This window comes from Prionailurus viverrinus, chromosome A3, assembly GCF_022837055.1.
Source record: "Prionailurus viverrinus isolate Anna chromosome A3, UM_Priviv_1.0, whole genome shotgun sequence".
NCBI classification, from domain to species: Eukaryota; Metazoa; Chordata; class Mammalia; order Carnivora; family Felidae; genus Prionailurus; species Prionailurus viverrinus.
This window is the reverse complement of record NC_062563.1, coordinates 110,971,232-110,992,710: the sequence shown is the minus strand read 5'-3', so window position 1 is coordinate 110,992,710 and position 21,479 is coordinate 110,971,232. Positions and strand designations below refer to the sequence as shown.

Below are 21,479 nucleotides of genomic sequence, written 5' to 3'. Positions count from 1 at the left end.
GATGGAGACTGAAAGTAAATTTGTTGTAGTGACAGGCTAGGGAGAAATGGAAAGATTGTAGGGTGATTGCTAAAGGGCGTGAGGCTTCTTTTTGGAGTAATGAAAATGTTCATAATTGATTGTAGGGATGGTTGTCGCACTACTCTGTGAAAATATTAAACACCATTGAATTATACCTTCTATTTTTTATTTTTATTTTTTAAAGTTTATTTATTTATTTAAAGTTTTTTTTTTTTTAAACATTTACTTATTTTTGAGACAGAGAGAGACAGAGCATGAACAGGGGAGGGTCAGAGAGAGAGGGAGACACAGAATCTGAAACAGGCTCCAGGCTATGAGCTGTCAGCACAGAGCCTGACGCGGGGCTCGAGCTCATGGACCGCGAGATCATGACCTGAGCTGAAGTCGGACACTCAACCGACTGAGCCACCCAGGCGCCCCTAAAGTTTATTTATTTTTGAAGGAGAGAGAGAGATCGTGAGTTGGGGAGGGGTAGACAGAGAGGGAGACCCAGAATCTGAAGCAGGTTCCAGGCTCCGAGCTGTCAGCACAGAGCCCAACGTTGGGCTTGAACTTAAGAGCTGTGAGATCATGATCTGAGCCAAAGTCAGACGCTTTAACCGACTGAGCCACCCAGGCGCCCCTCAATTATACCTTTTAAATGGTGAATTATATGGTGTCTGAATTACATCTCAATAAAACTGTTACCAAAAATATCTCCCCTGAAACAAGAATAACTTTGGAAAAGCAAGTTTGAGATGAAACAACAACCCTGTAGCCATAAAAGAAAGTAAGGAATGGGCAAACGAAAGCCCCCTCTGAGAGGCCTAACAGACTGAATAAGGAAAGCCAGCAAGGAGATGGGAGCTGCCAGCTGGTGAGAGTATGCAAGCCAATAGAAGGCCAGCCGATGAGAAACAGGTGTGCATCTGGAATATTCAAAAAGGTGCTGTTGCTACTGCAGTCTATGTGACACCTGTAGTCTACGTAACACCGTCTGGTAAAACTTGGTGTTTAATATTTGCTCAACACTGTGCAAATGTTCGTTTCATCAATTATCTATTTGATGCGGTAAAATTCCCATTGCACAAAAGACTGGCATAATCATAATTATGACTAATTCATTTTTGTATGCCCTGCAGCGCTCAGCTTGAGGCCTTATATGCAGCAGGCACTCAATAAATATTTGATGAACAAAAGTAACCATCATAGTCAGGGCTCAAGACTCTGCACTGTAATTATAAAACATAACCAAGGCCAAAGTTTTAGCCATCAAAAAAAAAAAAAAAAAAACCAAAAAAACCCCACAGAACATTATTCCACATTTGAAACATTTTAATGGACCTTTAAATGAGAGTTTTAATTCAGTTAACAATTAAACTACGCACAAAGCATAATTTAGTAATCTAATATGAAAGTAAAAAGATCTACCAGAAAGGTAAGGACAGTCTGAGAAATGCTAAGAAAATGGGATTTTATTCATATTATATATACACCACAAAACAGATAATTTCCGTTATTCTGGTTACTTCAAAATTTAAATTCTGCATGTTTTTCAATTAAATTTTTTCATGACAGATGCTGAATACTGACCTGTTTTTTCCTGACAATATCAATAGGCTGCCCAACTACATGATATAATTGTTTTTAGCATTTAAATTTAAGAGCCTATGGCTCAGTGTTTAAAAATAAATTAATTAACAAAAACAAAACATTATTAGGAGAAAAATGAAAGCACACCTACCACATGATAAAAACAATCACTCCTTCAAAATCAGAAAGCGGCGGCATGAGCATTACTTTACTTGTCCTGCTCATCTGAGGCATACAATTCAAATGATGCAGAACCTATAGCTCGGAATGATACAGTTGCTATCGCTAATTAGGTGCCACTAGGTAGTATAAATAAAAACAAATGGAATATCAAGTTAAAAAAAACTTGTTTTTAGCTTAATCGTTGGTGCAGAATGTACGGTCGGGGCTGGCTGCCTGGTAGCTGCTTTAGCTTTGCTGGCTTGGCTTGCCCGAACAGCAGTTTCCAAACGCACTTTCAACTCAGGCGCTGCTCCCATTACTGCCTTGAAAGCATGCGGATACAGAGGTCCAATATGCATTAAATTCTGGAGTGCAAACTCATGAAGATCTTTGGAAACCGTGCTTGCTGAGGCAAAGGAATTTTCATCCAGCAGGTAGGAGATCAAAGTGGGAACTAAAAGGGCAAGTAACTGGACTCCTGTAAAGAACAAAGATAAAGTCTGAAGATCATCCCGGGTCTGCCAATTACAATAAACTTTAATTTTAAAATTATGCAATTACCATGGTGGTCTCACTCATAATACAACATAAGCAAATACACGTACACAATCTGTTTTAGACTCAACAATAACTCATAATTGATATCAAATATTTACTTAATGCTAAGCTATCTGGCTGAGACCAGATTTGTTACACTGTAAATCTTAGGTTTATATTAATTTGTTCTATTAAAAAAATTACTGCCTAAAAAGGTTAAAAAGGAACAAGCATTTTACAACTGCCATCTGGTGGAATGTATTCGGCTAGTAAGATTATGACATCTTTAAGGGTATTCCAGAATGGGGAGGTTCGAGTAGGAAACAGATACCTGAACAGCATCCAATTACTAACATTTAACTAAAACTAAGTATTTATTTCTTTTTAAAATGGAAATATAACTCTCTCCCATTTCATTATCTCCCCAAACACACAGTAAGTTAGGGAAAAGAATCTCACAAAAATAATGGAATATATAGAATTTAGGGTTAAAAACCAAGAATTTAGGGCTAAAGAGCAAGGATCTTTGTGTGTTTACTTCATGACTAGAACACACCTGGTGCATAGCAGGCATTCAGTAACTATTTGTTGAATGGATGAGCAAACACATAAACACCCTTTCTCTTGAAAACCACTCAGAGGTTCTTATCAATTGGATTTTTCCATGATAAAATTTCAGAAGAAAGAAGACAACAAGCTGATATTTTAAAAGTCCCAAGAATCCTCAAATAAGGTAGTTAGCTGAATGTTCCTCACACAGAATTATAACATTACTGTTTAATAAGAACTTTCATAATGAACATATAATAGTAAATTATCAAATAAATATGAAATTATCTTCAGCACACTGTGCATACTAGAGCAGACAAGGCTTTCCACCATTACGTTGAAAAGCAAGGTTTGGTTTTAACACTTAATTAACTGGAAAAAATACATTATAAATTATTTACCCATTAAGTATCTAGAAATGTGCTAAGCATTCTAGGAAATATTTAATAATTCATCTATACTTAAAACTATTATTACCTAGCTGAAAAGACTATACAGCACAGGGTGCCTGGGTGGATCAGTTGGTTGAACGTCTGATTCCAGACTTTAGTTCAGGTCATGATCTCACAGTTCCTGAGTTTGAGCCCCGCATAGGGCTCTGGGCTGACAGCACGGAGCCTGCTTGGGATTCTCTCTCTCTCCCTCTCTTTCTGTCCCTCCCCTGCTGGCACTCACCCTCTCTTTCAAATTAAACAAATAAACTTAAAAAAAAAAAAAAGAGTATACAGTACACCGAACAATTATAGAACTAAGTGCTAAAAATCTGTGGTTGGCATCTGAGCTAGAGTTCCTCAAAAAACTCACACAGCTGAGGAATACTTTGGGATTTTATACTTTTAGTGATGATCTTAAAATCTCAGGGCCATAGAATACGGTTGATCATAACTGCCAAAGAAATTGTATGAAGGGAGAGGTCAGAGAGGGCTGAGTAATCAGGCAACATTTCCCTAAAGAAATGAGGTCTGACACAGGTTGAATCCGTTTGTATAAGGAGAAAGAGGGGGAAGAAACACACCCAAGAAAAGTGAAAAGAGAATGCAGACTGTATAGAGATTAAAATAAGCTGAAGGAGAAAACTGGATTGGTCAGGTTAGTGAGTACACATTAGGGAGTAGAATAAAGTTTTGAGAACTGAGCAAGAATATTCAGACTTGAGGCAGTAATGCAAGAGGATACTACGCACAGTTCTTAAAGAAGAGTTAAATTGTTCTAGGTAAAATTGATGGGGAATACTTTTAGGAAATTATTATAGTTATCTAGTTATGAGATGATTAGATATAAGAATAGGAAGTCAGAGTCTCTTGAATCCTAGAGAAGTTTCAAAAAAAGATAGGATAAGTTTTGAGTAACAGATTGGATAAAGATGAATAAAAATTAAGACTCAAATATAAATCCAATGTCTTTAGCTTGTAACCCTGGTCATGTCGGGTGAAAAAACTTCATTGTCTATTTCTGTAATGGATACTATCAAGTTAAAAACAAAAATTAGCATTTGGAACTGATGTGAAAAACATTGAGTGATAAAGCAAATTTAAAAGCTGAAAATTTACACTTTGGGTTTTATAGTATTGTATTTTCTATAACTATGTATTGTAGTATTAAGTATAACTTTATACTATATATTATATATGTAAATTGCTATATATTCTCATAATAAATATTAGTGAAATATCATCAACAATAAGTATTATCATAGTTTCTTCATTTTTTAAGATTGCTTCACTCAGATAACAGATGCTGTGTACTACATCAAGACTTAAAAAAATTTTTTTTTAATGTTTATTTATTTTTGAGAGAGAGAGAGAGACAGAGACAGAGCACGAGAGGTGGAAGGGGGAGAGAAAGAGGGAGACACAAAATCTGAAGTAGGCTCCAGGCTCTGAGCTCGAACTCACAAACCGTGAGATCATGAGCTGAGCTGAAGTCAGATGCTTAACTGACCAAGCCATCCAGGCACCCCTATACCAAGACTTTTAAGACATACAATAAGACTGGTGTATAAGATCAATTTCTTTTTTCAGAGGCACCTGGGTGGCTCAGTCGGTTAAGCATCCAACTCTTGATTTCCACTCAGGTCATGATCTCACAGTTTGTGAGTTCGAGCCCCTAACTGGGCTCTGCACTGGCAATTTGGAGCCTGCTTGGGATTCTCTCTCTCTCTCTCTCTCTCTCTCTCTCTCTCTCTCTCTCTCTGCCCCTCCCCCACTTACTCAGTCTCTGTCTCTTAAAATAAATAAATAAAATTAAAAAAAACTTTTTCTTCATAATCACCTTTACGTTTATCCTTTTTCACTATCATAGTTTTGAATTATTATTTAGAAAAAGTTTTTTTAGTGTTTATTTATTTTTGAGAGAGAGAGAGAGAGACAGAGTGCGAGAGGGGGAGGGTCAGAGAGAGAGGGAGACAGAATCTGAATCAGGCTCCAGGCTCTGAGCTGTCAGCACAGAGCCCAATGTGGGGCTCCAACCCACAGACTGTGAGATCATGACCTGAGCTGAAGTCAGATGCTTAACCGACTGAGCCCCTGGTTCCAGGTACCCCTGGATCATTACTTTATAGGGAAACTATTACAATAGCTTTTTCAAAATCTCTCCTATCTTCCCAATTTCCTGTAAAAATTTTTTTCAAGGGAAGAAGAAAAAACTTATGATAGAAAAATGGATATAATTGTTATCTGGAGCATAAACCAGCAATATATATTAAAAGCCTTAAAAATGTACATTTCCTTCAACCCAGTCATTTCACTTTAAGGAATTTGTCTGAGAAACAGAATAAAAAATCTGTACAAAGATACTTAGAATCCCAAAGAAAGATACAAAGAATCCCAAATGTGTACAAGGATACTTAGCTCAATTATTTATGATTTTGAAAAATTGGAACTAGCTTAATGTTCAATCATAAGGTACTAGTTTAAAAGGTATAGTCTTTCTGCAATAATTAAAAGTCCTATTTCTAAAGACAAATTTTAGATTGTGATGAAATCAAGGGAATAAAGAGTAGGTATTAAGCTAAGTCTGTGATTAAATTGATGTATGTATGTGGTAGCTTTTCATTAAATAAAAATAATTTTTAAATTTCAAAATTGGAAGGATTTTAGGAATGATGTGTGGTATTAATACTAATCTGATCATGTTTGTTATAAAGCTTTTGTACTTCTATTATGAACACAACAATAAATTATTTTTATAAATCTATTAAACATCCATAGTTTTCCTAGTTCTTTTTTTTTTCCCTAGTTCTTAAAGACTACATTCCTAGGAAAAAACATCAATGTGCTGTAATGCCATCAGTAATTTATTTTAACCTCTTGCTCATAAAAAGTGAATATAAATCAACTCAATACACTATATTATTAGCACCCTAAGAAAAATATTAAGCTTTCCGATAGTAACCACTCCTAGTAAACTTACTATTGCAATGGCCTGTGTCCAATATAAAATTTTATATATATATATATATTATATATATATATATAATATATATATATACACACATACATATATATATAAAATACAGTTCTTCATTTGAGACTTGGATTTTTATACAAATACTTACTGTTCTGTTCTTCCCCAAGAGCAACTAACGTTTCAAGAACTTTGATTCCTTCTTGAACGGCTAAAAGTTCTGTGCTACTGGCTGGTCTGTTTCTTTCAACAGCTTTCAGCTTTTCAACTACTATTGGAGCTAAGGAATGGATATAAGGAGTTGAAAGGGCACGATTGGAATGTTGGAAGACTGACAAGAGAAGCTGGTAACATTTGGCTTGAACCTATAGAAGAAAGTAATTTCGTTAATTAACATGTGCAATAGTTCTTGTTTGTGTACACTCACACTGCAACTTAATATAGGAAGAAAAGATACGACACTATAGGATGAAAATTAAAATGTAGGATGAATTAATGCCATTTTCTATTTATAGAAATGAAGCTAAAATAACAAAATTGTCAATAAGCTAACTAAAAAAAAACTAACTTAAAAGAAATTAATCAAAAAAACATTCTTTATACGGTAACTGCCAAATTACCAAGCCTATATAATTTGTGTATTTCATTAGTGTGGAAGACGCTAGAAACGAGGAATTCCAATTTTTGTTTTTAATTTTTTCTTTACTCGACAATTGTCCCTCCCACTTTAACCTAACATATTTAGTAAGGAAGGCGAATATCTAACTGATGTCAAACAATGCTATAAAAATACACTGGTAAGACACCTCACATTCATTTGAATTCCCTGGAAATAACTGCTTATGGCAACTTAAGTGTTTTAGGTCTCTAGAAAGTAAAATCTCATTGACTCCACTTTAGCTTAGAAATACTTCATATTACCATTAAAAAAAAAAAAAAAGGAAGGAAGGAAGGAAGGAAGGATCAAAGGAAGGTCCATCACCATATGGGACAAATAGTGGAATAAAGCTGTTTCAGCACTTTGGTAGAAGAGAAGTTACCAGACCTTGCTGGACATAAATACTTGGGCAATATTTTTAAAATACAGATTTATGATTCAGGAAGACAGTAGCAGAGTTCTAGGAATCATGTTACTAAACTGATTTTTTTTTTTCTGATACGAAGCAGGTTTGAGAATCATTAGTTCAGACTTTGACACTGTGAAACCAAAAAAATTTATTTTCTAGAAAAACTAGTTTCCAATAGGTTCATCAAAACATGTAATAATACAAATTTATTTTTTAATGTTCTTGGTGCCATTAAGTAAACAGTGAAAAATATAATCGCAGACTCATGTAAAATTTCTACCAATATAAGTCAGAGTTAATAAAATATTTTAGACATTGGAGAATAAACATACACATAATGTGTCTCCTAGTGCTTAAACCCTGTGATCTTTTCCAGCTTTTCTATTTAAAAACCACATAGCAAATATTTAGGTTCTCATTTGATGTATTACCCCTTTTAGTGAACCAATCTGAAATATTATTGATAAAGTGGAATGTTTACCTCTATGTTTAAGTGTAACTTACCCATGGGTCACATGAATTCAATGCATTCTTAAATCTGTTCATGCAGCCATTCTGTAATGACTGGACTCCTATTATTTCACTACTAGCAGACCACAGGAAGAGTGCAATCGCTGTTAGCATGCTTACTTCATCAGGCATAGGCATGGAATCTTCTGAAATATATGAATAATATTAAAATACGTGAAAAATGAAAGCAATGTCTTGTTTCCAACATGCTTTGGAATTCCAAACATGAGCAATAACCTTCTCTCCCCTAAAAGACATTTACAGCAGCATGTACCTCAATCTAATGCAGTCCATAAACAACTTTATGGATAGAACTCATCTACTACTAAGGAAACAGGGATACTTCCTGTATTTAAGGTTTTTTTCCTTGTTTTTCTGGATGATGCAATATTAACTGAAAAAAAATCAGGCATAAATCCTAATAAGAACTCTACAAGGGAAAGCAAATTGGAATAGGAAAGATAACACTGTAATGTAAAATTACTTAAAAGTTACGTAACTTCCTTGTAGTTTAGACTGATCAACAATTTCCAAATACAGCTATTCCTTCAACAAAGCCAGGTGATTATAAGATATTCTAAGTAGTTTAAAAATCCAGAGTGTTCTTTGTTAGTGATATCACCTTTATATTCAGTAAATATGAAACCTTTAAGTTCTATACAACCATAATCAAAAAAATCTCGTACAATTTCCTGAAGGCAGTATTCTCATAATTTTAAAGAACTTCTTGCTATTGCAACCATTTATTTGGGAATAGATATGACTTTAACCTAATGGAAATACAGTATGTTATTAGAAACACAGGAAATATATACATTTTTTCTGAAGAAAAGTACTATTAAACATATAAAATAAGAAAAAAAAAACATAAAAGAAGAGACCTCAACTATTTTGTCATTATCATTTCTTCCACAGCTGAACTTACTAACATTCTTTACATATGAATTTGGACTAATTTGGAAATTGCAAATACTCTATCATCAGTAATTTATCAGGATTATGAATATATTTAATATGCTAACACTATCTCCTAATTAGGGTACCAGCATAAAATAGAATGTGCTACAAAAATAGTTGAGAAGAAGCCCACTAACTTGAAGAAAAGGAAGAGATGTAAAATCTGAAGGATTCAGCCAATCTATAATAACCTAAGTCACAGATGTTAAAAACCTGAGAACTCCATCATAGGAATATTACTGTATTATTGTAGTAGGAATATTATTGAACAATCTCTAACTCAGAGTTTGTGACACTGCAAGCAATTTTTTGTTGGAAAATTAACACTTTATTTTAAAATTGCGACTTTAAGATTTGCTATCTAAATACCATTTCCTACTAAAAGAAACCAGGGCTTTTTTAGAGAAGTGACTAATTCCAGAACAGTAATAGGGAAAACATAAGGTAAGTTTGCCACATCTTGGTGCCAGAAAGTAAAAATGTGCTCAGGAAATAATGGAGATATGTCAAAATGACATTAATGGACCCACTGAACTAAAAAAAGAATCATAAGTCTGTACTGATAGTAATAAACAATAACCATATAAAAAATAACAAATGAAGGCAAAGAAAAAGCTCTTCCTTTCAGAGAAATGCCAGCTAATAAATGTAAAAGGAAGAAAACTAATGAAGAAGTTAGAAAATTATCATTTTGACATCATCACAGTAAGAACTGGTTCAGGTATAACAGATATTAAAACGACTGGGTATGGCACGCCTGGCTGGCTGGGTTGGTGGAGCATGTGACCCTTGATCTCAGGGTCTTGAATTCAATGCCCACACTGGGGGTAGGGCTTACTTACTAAACAAAAACAAAAACAAAAACCATTGGGTAAAAGCTTGATGGGAAACAGATAATTGATATAGTTTCAAAGTATCTCCCTACAAATTCCTTACTAATTGTAAAAGGGAAAAATGTAAACTTTATGGTGGAGAAATATGGCAGACAGCATCTTAATCAAGTTATTAAAGTTAAGACTCCTAATAATGGGGGGGGGGGTGCCTGGGTGGCTCAGTCAGTTAAGCACTGACTTTGGCTCAGGTCATGATCTCATGGTTCGTGAGTTCAAGCCCCACATGGGGCTCTGTGCTGACAGCTCAGCGCCTGAAGCCTGCTTCGGATTCTGTGTCTCCATCTCTTTCTCTCTCTGCGTCTCCCCCACTCATGCTCATTCTCTGTCTCTCGTGCTCTCAAAAATAAACATTAAAAAAAAAAGACTCCTAATAATGAGACGAAACACCATTATATGCCTCTTTACATGATGCACTGAGAAAGACCTAACAAAATCATACAGTATTCCTGCCAAAAAAGCATAACCTGAATCTAAGCACAAGAAACACACACACACACACACACACACACACACACACACACACACACACAATTCCAAACTGAAAAACAATCTATAAAATAGATGGTCTGCACTTTTAAAGGACAGTATCATGAAAGATAAAGAAAAGTTGAGAGAGACTGACTCAGATTAAAGAAGACTAAAGCATTAAGACAAGTACAATGCGTGATCTTGGACTGTATCAAAAAGAAAAAGAAAAAACTTCTATTCAAGTCATTATTAGGACAACTGGTAAATTTGAATATGAATAACAACAGCATTATATCAGTGTTAAATTGCTTACATGTGATAATTCTTCTGTGGTTATGTAAGAAAATGTTCTTGTTCTTAGAATAGCCATAAAGCATTTAGTAGTAAAGAGTCATGATGACTTCAGTGTATTCTCAAATGGCTCAGCATAATTAACAACGATAATATTAACAATAACATGTGGATTATAGAGTAATAAGATACGTGGCAAAATGTTAACAGCTGGTGAATTGAGGAGAAGAGTATACTGTAGTTAACTATGTTATTCTTGTAACTTTTAAAAAGTTTGAAATCTATTCAAAATTGAAGTTTTTAGAAATGAAAAAAAACCTGCAGCAATATTAAGAGTATACACTACATCCAAGGAGATTTCTATTCGTGGGTGTATGTGTTCACATACATACATATATACATTTTTTCTAAGTGGAAGTCTCAGATTTTATACTAGGAAATATGATTTCTATAATAAAAATTCTCAATTACGAAACTTTTCTTGTAAAGCAAGGGATTCTGCTTGCCTTGCTTACATATACTATACATATATTATACACAATGGTACTTGCGGCCTTGATCCCATTTTCATATTGACCATCTCCTAAGAGTTCAGTTCTGGACACAATATCTTAGGCAAGTTCATTCTTTTATCATACTTTTGAATTAATTTAATATTACTAGACTGATAAAATATCAAAACCTTCCCTTGTAACTGACAATTTAAAAAACATGATTATTGACTACGGAACTGCCCCGTGAAAATTAAAACAATATTTAGATTTTTAAACAAATTCTTAACTATTTATCTTGTTACTCATATCTATTTATGTACTTACACGTATATACATACACATGCATATATAAATATGGTATTTAACATTTCTTTAGTTGGTTATAAACATTCACTCAAGATACAGCTAAAATAGTTCCAGTAGCACTAATAAAACTAATTGAGGTTTTCCTTTCCAAATAAATTTTTAAAAATTCAGATAATAAAAATAACACAAGGTCATTGTTTAACATATAAAAATGGTCTAGGGAAGGAAATAAAAGTAATTCTACCATCAAGTGACAGTTTAATTTCTAGGTACTGTTTTAAATCCTTCTGGTCTGCATTCTTTTTGTATGTATTTATAAATATGATTTTAATAGATATAATGGATATATAATCCAAATTAATATATAATCATGTATTTTATAATTTTTCCCACTGCCAGGTAATTATATTTATCACATATTTTCATTATTGTAAAATAGACTGTGATAAATAACCTTGAACATAATGAATCCTTGAAAATGCTTTGTACATTCTATAGAATTGATTCCCTAAAAGTTTAAACCATTTTAAACTCCCTTCAGCAAAGTATGAAAATGTTCTACGGGTACCAATGCCAACTGTACAATCACATTTAAAAAAAAATCAACTTTACAAGAAAAATTTGATATTATTTCATTTTTGTTGATATTTCTTTGCTTATTAATGTGGTTGATTTTTTTTTTATATGCTTGGTGGTCATCTCTACTTTTCAGTAATGTATGTTCTTTCCCCTTCTATTGGGTGTTAAATGTTTATCTTACAAGACTTCTTTGTATATTAATGATATTAACACTAACATAAATATTGTTGTCAGTTTTTCAGCTGTCTTTTTTTTCAGCTACCTTTTAATGTAAGAGGTTTTGACAGGTAGAAGTTACTCTATAGCCTAGTATGTTGATATTTACCTCTGTGATATTTTCCGTTCTTACACTTACACACTCTGTTGCCATCCTTACATAAAAGTTGTACATGTATTTTCTGTAACTATTTTTAAAATGTTATATTATCGGGGCGCCTGGGTGGCGCAGTCGGTTAAGCGTCCGATTTCAGCCAGGTCACGATCTCGCGGTCCCGGAGTTCGAGCCCCGCGTCGGGCTCTGGGCTGATGGCTCGGAGCCTGGAGCCTGTTTCCGATTCTGTGTCTCCCTCTCTCTCTGCCCCTCCCCCGTTCATGCTCTGTCTCTCTCTGTCCCAAAAAAATAAATAAACGTTGAAAAAAAAAAAAATTAAAAAAAAAAATAAATAAATAAAATGTTATATTATCATTTTAATTTATCTGGTATTTATTTTGAGTCATGATCTAAGGTGAGGGCCTAACTGGAACTGATATCTCAAACAGCTACCTGACACAAACCATTTGAAGGATAATGAATGGTCTTTATCATGTATTATATTCTCATGTGCATAAATGTCTGTTTTAAAGCAATTTGCGTGTTTCGTTGTGCTGTCTGTTAATTCATGGGCCTGCTCCACAGTTTTAATGTGGAAATGCGTGAAAGGTGACATGGCAAATTTTAATACGTGAAACGTGACATGGAAAATCTTTATTATTCTTTGTCTTCCATCTTTGTTTCTGTCTTTACAACAGAAATAAAATGAAAGAAAAAGTCAAACACAGAATAGAAATGAACAAAAGTGCAAATAAGCATTTCCCTCAAAATTAAACACAAGAATGAAGAATGCTTATTATACTCACTAGGAAAATGAGAAATGCACATTAAAACAACAAGACAGTATATTTTACCCATCAGATAGCAAAATTTAAAAGTCTGAAATACCAAGTCTTGGTGAGGACATGGAGAAACAGAGATTATCATCCACTGCTGGTGGGTGTTTAAATTCACATAGTTACTTTGGAGAGCAATTTGGCCAGGTCTGATAAAATTAAAAATTTTTTTTTTTAATTTTTTTTTCAACGTTTATTTATTTTTGGGACAGAGAGAGACAGAGCATGAACGGGGGAGGGGCAGAGAGAGAGGGAGACACAGAATCGGAAACAGGCTCCAGGCTCTGAGCCATCAGCACAGAGCCCGACGCGGGGCTCGAACTCACGGAGCGCGAGATCGTGACCTGGCTGAAGTCGGACGCTTAACCGACTGCGCCACCCAGGCGCCCCTAAAATTAAAATTAAAATATGTCATCAATTCCATCTGTAGCGGTGTACCCCAGAAAATAGCATAGCACAAGTATGTGAAAAATTTATAAAGATGTTCATGGCAGCAATTTTTATAATGGGGAAAAATCTGAAACAGCAGAAATATCAGTTGACAGGGAATGAATAATAACTGAAAAATTCATGTGATGGAAACTATATAGAAGTTATATAGAAGGAATAAATGAGAATTTTATATGTACACATTAATAGCTCCAAAAAACCTTACTCTTGAGTGAGAACGTAATGGCAGAATGACATGCTGTGACATTACTTATGTCGATTGAAAAACACAAAAGAGGGGCACTTGGATGGCTCAAGTCAGTTGGGCGTCCGACTTCAGCTCAGGTCATAATCTCACACCCCGTGAGTCGGGCTCTGTGCTGCCAGCTCAGAGCCTGAAGCCTGCTTCAGATTCTGTGTCTCCCTCTCTCTCTGCCCCTCCCCTGCTCATGCTCTGTCTCTATCTCAAAAATAAATAAAAACATTAAAAAAATTTAAAAACACAAAAATACTATATATTGCGCATGGTTATTTATCTCATTTTATATATAACCCATGTATACATTTATTAATATATACATTTATTTTTATTATTTATTAATAAGGACCTATATTTATTAGTACAAAAAGTATATTTACATATAAAAGTATTTCTGGAATGAAATATATCTAAATCAAGGCTGTGGTTTCATTTGAGGATAAGCTTGGTGAGTGACAGATACTTCAACTTTCTCTATTTTATTATATTTATTTTAAAAAATGGAAGCAAAAAAATATTTTAACACATATCAATTTGATTCTGAGTATGTTTTCTGAAATCTTCTGTCCTTTTTGGCCTGAGGAACCTCCAACATGTATTTAAGTGCTACGACAAGGACATTTATAGTCAATATCCAAATATCCAGAAAGGGGTACTAACATTCCTATCTAACATGACTACAAGACATCTCTGCGTTGCTTCAGTGTTCTATAGCACTTTTCTGATAAGCTCATTCAACTACTTATTGGCATACAGATATCCAAATACATTATGGATTTTAAGCCCTGTTTAGGTTACCTGGCTGAGAATATTCCAGGATGCACGCAAGAGTGCTGCGAATTAGAGCTGTCCACTGTTTCTGAGTGTCCTCCGTCTTGGCCATCGAGAGTGTCACGATGCTTTTAATCCCTTGAAGAGCTGCACTGACTGGTGGAGGAACCTGATTATCTGCCGATTTTATTGCTGTGTCTTTCAATATTCTTGCAATTAAAAACAGAATTGTGGGCAGGATTGTCATACATCCTGAATTGAAAACAAATCAGATTACCTCATAACTACTCAATTCTCATATTACAGTTCTTCCAATTGTTTTCACATTTGATTGTGGTTTAATATTATTTTTTTTCCTTGTTGTTTTACAAAATGTGCTGCATTCCTATTACTTAATTCAATGTTAAAAAAGAAAATGAGAAAGTGGCAAGTTATTTCAAAGAAGACAATATTTTCTTTCTTATTCTGGCTAGCTTATTTTTATTATTTCCAGTATTTCATCTAATCATGCCCTTCAAAATGAAAATGAGAAAGGAAGATAGAGAACCAGAAGGGAAGCACTACCATATCCTTTGATAAGCATCTGAGTAACTTATTGAATCATGTAACAATTCTAAGACATGTAATCAATCTTCAGTGTATTCAAGTCAGCCTTAACCATGCTGGGAAAAATGATGAAAAGACTATATGGGTAAAGCAAAGAAGAAATGAAAAAAATTCCAGAATTTCTAGCTAAAAGAACTCGAAGGTCATTGGATGCATTATTTTTACATCCACAGGCTTGCATTGAGCTGAAATTTGCCTTTACATCTCCTGATACTATTTCTCCTATTTCTCCCTCCTAGATAAGTAGAGGGAAAGTCTAAGTTTCCATCTGGTATTTTTCAGGTATCTGCAGACAGCTATAATCTGTGCAGCTATAATTTCTCTAGTTACTCCTTACAGTTGGTTGTCACAGTCATCTGACGTTTAGTAGTTTGTCAGTGTTACTCAAAAGTGGCAACTAGACCAGAAACTAACAGGTTTAGTCGTCCCGCCTTATGTCTGTCCACTAACATTCAGTGTCTTGCTTCAAGCTGTGCTTCTATCTCTTTGCTGGTTTGTCTGAAATATATCTGAAGAGCATCTGGAGTTTTTGGTTTTTTAAATCCTTAACCTTTATAGGCTCCAAAAGGTAAACGTCGTAAAAGACTGACTTCTTCCATACTTGAGATTTAAGAGGGAAAATAAGTCATAACAGCACTTAAAAACAAAGGAAGGCTCATCTTTGTCTACTGCAATATAATGCATTTGCAAATAGTGTTCAATACTGTACCAGCAGGCGAGCAAAGGGACGGTAAGTCAGAGAGTATGGTAACTGTGGCTGCCACCAGACGAGCACTTTCTTCTGACAGTCGAGTTTTAGTGGCTACGTGACTGGGGGAGTCGGACATCTTGGTACTGAGATGTGGCATATGTCGCACTAAAATGAACATCAACAGCTCCATAGTTGCAAACACAAGAGATTTTCCAGGAACAAGACCACCGCTGTCACCTCCTTCTCCTACTACAGGACAGGGTTCTTTTTCCATATCATCTTCATCTTGGGGGGAAAAATGGATACAATTTCCAGCAAAAAAAAAAAAAAATAGCACAGAGTAGATAAAACTACACAATAAGTATATTTGAGAAATTCCTTCAAAAGAATTTATAACTGAATGTCTGACTGATAGCACATGTCTTTCAGAATAATTCTCTGCCTTCCTAGAATTCTGTTTATTGACCTCTCCTTAAAGGTAAAGGACAATTCAGGGGTGCCTGGGTGGCTCAGTCGGTTAAGCGTCCGACTTCAGCTCAGGTCACGATCTCGCGGTCCGTGGGTTCGAGCCCCGAGTCGGGCTCTGGGCTGATGGCTCAGAGCCTGGAGCCTGCTTCTGATTCTGTGTCTCCCTCTCTCTCTGCCCCTCCCCTGTTCATGCTCTGTCTCTCTCCGTCTCAAAAATTCTTATTAGGTATTTTTATTTGGAATGTATTTCATATTACGAGTAACACACATGTTAGATTGAACCATATCAACTTGACACTTTTGAAGGTGAGAAATAGCTATCAGCAATTTCCTTTGGGTTTTTTGTTTGTTTAGCTTTTTTATTTTTTTTTATTTTTTATTTTTTTAACATTTATTTATTTTTGAGACAGAGAGAGTCAGAGCATGAGCAGGGGAGGGTCAGAGAGAGATGGAGACACAGAATCCGAAACAGGCTCCAGGCTCTGAGCTGTCAGCCCAGAGCCTGATGTGGGGCTTGAACTCACAGACCACGAGATCATGACCTGAGCCGAAGTTGGACGCCCAACCGACTGAGCCACCCAGGCGCCCCTGTTTAGTTTTTTTAGAGAGAGAGCACAAGCAGGGCAGAGGGAGTGGGAGAGAGAGACTCTTAAACAGGCTCCATACTCAGCACGGAGCCTGACAGGGCTCAATGCCACAACTCTGGGGTCATAACCGAGCTGAAACCAAGAGTCAGATGCTCAACTGAGTGAGCCACTCAGGTGCCCCTCATTTGTCTCTTTCTAATTAAAGCAAAATCAACTGCAAATCTTCTATATATATGATTAAATTTTTTGATTAAAATTTTTATTAAAAACTTGCTGGCATTGATACTTAAAATGTCAGAGTACAAATAAGATCTATTTCAAAGTTAGCATAATTTCTAGTACTTACTTAGAGTGTTTCTTTTTTCTTGCAAATAATCCTGAGCAGCTCTTACTATCTGTTGTACAACTCCAGTAACCAGCAGTTGGACAGATGGGGGGTTCCAGGTCAGCAGGAGGCGGTGCAAAACACTCAGCAACTCTACGCCAATCAGCTATTATAAATTAATTCAGGTAAACTTAATTTATCTTAATTTCAAAGGATAAATTTAGGTTATTAAAATCTAAGAAAATATGCGTGTAAAAATAAAGTTGGTAACTAAAGTTAACATTTATGACTACATAACAAATAAGAAAATTATAACAATCTTGAGAAATGGTCATATTGTATCCCAACACCTTTTCAGTCAACAAATTATTTTTGCGTTTAAATAATTTTTATATTAAAAAAATGATCATTCTCCTATTTCTTTCCTCCATTTGAACTAAATGGCATTGCTAAAGTACAATGCCACTAAATTTATGATTTCCAATCCTAGCTGAGCACCAGGAGTTGTCTACCAGGGATTCTAAGCCCTTCTAGTAAGTCCCTGTCCAATTCATCTCAGCAATTATTACAAACTTTCACCACTCATTTTAAGCTTCTTACAATCTTCCACATCAAACCCATCCAATGACCCTGCCTCAGATTTCAAAGGGGGAAAAAAACCACTTAACTATAACCAAAGCCACCTTTGCCTTTTTCCTTAAGACTAAGTATCCAGGCTCTACCCAAGGCTGGTTCATCTTTCCTCATTTGCTTCCTATCCTATCCTATTTGACCTCCCAAGGGTTCTTCAAGGACCTTGATTGTACTTCATATATCATCAACCTCTCTCCCTCTGGTTAGGCTCTTCTCCCCAGTATAAGGAAAACACTCAAGTCTTTCCTGTCTAATTCGCCCTCCTCCCCTGAACCCAGTCAGATCCTTCTCTCTTGCCTCTATGTCCTTTCTATCTCTTCCTCTGTTCCCAGCCTAGATAGATGCTTCCACTTCCTTCACCCTCTCATTTACTCCTCACTCTTCCACTGTCTGGCTCTGCCCAAAGTCACCAGTAACCTCCTTGGGACTCTCTTATGTCCTTATATACTGGATCCTGTTTCTTCTGAGACTTGTCTATCTCTGAAACTCTCTCTTGCCCTAGTAACTCTGTTCTTAGTTCTCCTCCTACCACTCTAGTGATCTCCACTGTTGACTTACTTCCCTCATCTCCATCCTTACTTGCTATTTATCCCTCAAGCTCCAGTCTTGGCCCTCTTTTCTTCTTCCTTTGTTCAGTTTCCTAGGCCAGTGTAATTAATCACTTCTTTGGAATTATGAAAAGAGCCTCTTAATTTGGTCACCCTGCCTCCCTTATCATCTCTTACAGACCAATCTCTACGAGATTGATGAAAGTGATCAAATCTATATCTACCATATTCTTAAATATAAGTTTAATCATGTCATTCCTCTATTTTAACATTAATTTTTTTTTTTTAATATTTATTTTTGAAAGAGAGACAGAGACAGAGAGGGGAGAGCAAGCATGAGCAGAGGAGGGGCAGAGAGAGAGAGGAAGCCACAGAATCTGAAGCAGGCTCCCTCCAAGCTGTCAGCACAGAGCCGAACACGGGGCTCAAACCCATGAACTGCAAGATCATGCTCTGAGCTGAAGTCGGATGCTTAACCGATTGAGCCACCCAGGTGCCCCTATTTTACCATTTTTAATGATTCCTTATCACTTTCAAGATAGATTTTAAATGCTTTAACATGCCATAAAGGAATCTTCATGAGCTGGCCTTTTCCCCATTGTCCAGCCTCATCTAACAACCCCAACATGCTCTTTTTGCCTTGGCCACAGTAAATGATAGTAGTGTCCTTGAACTGGTCCTGTTCTTCATACCTTCTTGTCTTTGTATCTGCTTCTCTCTTGGAGAGGAAAACCCATACCTCTTGTGCTGCCTCACTAATAACTCTTTTAAGATGTAATCCAACCATCATCTCCTTTGACAACCCAATCTTTATTTTCCTTGATAATGTCAGCACTCCTCCCCTCTGTCCTCATCAGACCGTTACATCCGCTAGCTCAGCACTTATCATATTGTACTGGTCTCCTAATCCAGATGCAGTGAAACCATTTTTGATACCTATAGCCTCAAAATGTGTCTGATGCCAGGACAGGCACAGAGTAAAAGTTGTTGGGTGAATGAATACAATTTTTGAGTCAATGTACTCTGATGATATTGAAATCATAGGAACCAACTCAGGAGAAAAAAAAAAACAAAACCCATCCAAGTGTAAAGCAGTGCTTGCATAAACAAAACACTATTATGTGCAAAAATAGCTAGGTAGTTAGGTGTGGGACAAATTATGTTAACACCCAAATTACTGAGTGTAAATATAGTATTCCCTTTTCATTCACAGATTGAATTTTATATGTGTGACTATTTGAAGACAACCCTGAAGTTTCTTGCAGTAATCTGTAGTACAGCTGAGGAATAGCTTCAGGATGCGAGGCTGGGGTGCAATGAATATATAATGAAATGACAGCAACTTTGTTTTTTATCTGTTAGTTTGTGGTTTATAGAAAATTACCCCACATGGTAGTGATGGCAACCAAAAAGATGTTTCTTATGAAAAGAAAATAAATTTTTTTAATGTTTTTATTTTATTTTTGAGAGAGAGAGAGAGAGAGACAGACAGAGCACGAGCAGGGGAGGGGCAGAGAGAGAGAGAGAGGGAGGGAGACACAGAATCCGAAGCAGGCTCCAGGCTCCAGTTGTCAGCACAGAGCCTGATGCGGGGCTGCAACCTATCAACCATGAGATCATGACCTGAGCTGAAGTCTGACACTTAACAGACTGAGCCACCCAGGTGCCCCCAGGGAAAGAATTTCGAATTAAAAAGAAGAGTAACAAATCCGCTGGTAGCTTGCTTCTGGAACATGAATAAAGGCCTCTAAATAATCCCCACAGAAATTAGAAAAAGCAATTCATTAAACTGTTTAGAGGAGTACTTGAGCAGTACAAAAAACAATCTCATTAAATGAGAGATAAAACTTTATCAAACATTTAAAAGTGGCATAATTTACTTAATAGCCTTATAAATTACTTCAGCCCCTTTTTAGTAGAATCATTAACTGGGATGGAAGGCATCCCTTAATTTTTAGTTGTACTTGACTGCCGATGAACACATCTACAAAGATATACTGACCACTCTCTATGCTGGCTGTGCCTGGTCATCCAACATTCAGTATAATGCCTTAGATAAAGCCAAAATCCTGAATAGTTACTACATAAGATTTATTTCGTAAGGTTGAAAATTATCTTAAGATAAGTATGGCGAAAACAAAGCATACGATTTATAGAAATTGTTATAGAAATACACTGTACCTGATCTTCTGCGATATGGACTCGGGCATAAGGAGAATCTAGCAAGGTGTGTAAGGCCTGTAGACATGCTGTGACGTGTTCAATAGGCTCTTCGGGTCTAGGGGAACAAAGGAACTGTATACTCACACCTGCGATGTACATAATAAAAATACACATTTGTCACCATCACACACTTCGTTGCTTCCGCATCAATTTTTTTTCTCTAGTTTTCCTATTTCTTTGTCAGATGCTTTAGCATATATTTAATGCTACCTTGAAGTAGACTTACAAATGGTTACCAGAAGCAGCAGCCAAACTTTAGAATACAGATTCTAGCTTTTTAGAATACAGATTTGTAACTACAGATTGTAGCCTCCAATGAAATTGGAGGTTGGGGGAGGGAGGCAGTTCCACAGTCATCAAGTTGATTAAGAAGATATTCAATTTTTTCTTTCTAGGACTTTTAAAAATAAACTTATGAAAGTTATACAATTAACTCTCATTAAATGGTTGCCAAACAATTTTCATATCTACAAAGTTTTTTTTAGTGGCAAGCTACAGATGCACAACGGATATCTTGGGTAACAATTTTTTTTTTTTTTTTTTTATCTATTTATTTTGAGAGAGACAGCGTGAGCAGGAGAGGGGCAGAGAGAAAGGCAGAGAGAGAGAGAGAGAATCCCAAGCAGGCTCCACACTACCAGCTGTGGAGCCCAACGCAGAGCCTGAACTCATGAACTGTGAGATGGTGACCTGAGCTGAAACCAAGAATGAGTCACCCAACTGACTGAACCACCAAGGAGCTCCAGGTAACAATTGTTTTTAATTTGCATAAGGGTAAGGTCATAGTTCTAGAAGTCTCTCATATTTTCATGTATAAGATTTACTGACGAGTTCTGTACTTCCATCTTACTCTGTGTTCCTTTCCCCTCCCAGAAAAGATAAGACCACTTAAGAGCCTCATTAGAATCTATAATATCTTAATGTTAAAAGAACACCTATAAAGCAATTATAAATTGAAATTTATTCAAATTTGCCTTAACTT

The 21,479-nt window shown here is 35.8% G+C and overlaps 1 protein-coding gene across 1 annotated transcript in view; it reads right to left on the bottom strand.

The window, feature by feature from the left end:
- Positions 1 to 1,457: 1,457 nt before the first annotated feature.
- HEATR5B (HEAT repeat containing 5B) overlaps positions 1,458 to 21,479 on the bottom strand; it is a 101,129-nt gene continuing 81,107 nt past the window's right edge. Inside the window, exons 30-36 of the mRNA XM_047852537.1 lie at positions 20,456 to 20,583; positions 17,115 to 17,259; positions 15,732 to 15,998; positions 14,444 to 14,668; positions 7,818 to 7,969; positions 6,398 to 6,611; positions 1,458 to 2,233 (exon numbers count right to left, since the gene is read on the bottom strand). Coding sequence (XP_047708493.1) covers positions 1,929 to 2,233; positions 6,398 to 6,611; positions 7,818 to 7,969; positions 14,444 to 14,668; positions 15,732 to 15,998; positions 17,115 to 17,259; positions 20,456 to 20,583 — 1,436 coding nt within the window. The 3' untranslated portion in view covers positions 1,458 to 1,928. The remainder of the gene's footprint in view (positions 2,234 to 6,397; positions 6,612 to 7,817; positions 7,970 to 14,443; positions 14,669 to 15,731; positions 15,999 to 17,114; positions 17,260 to 20,455; positions 20,584 to 21,479) is intronic.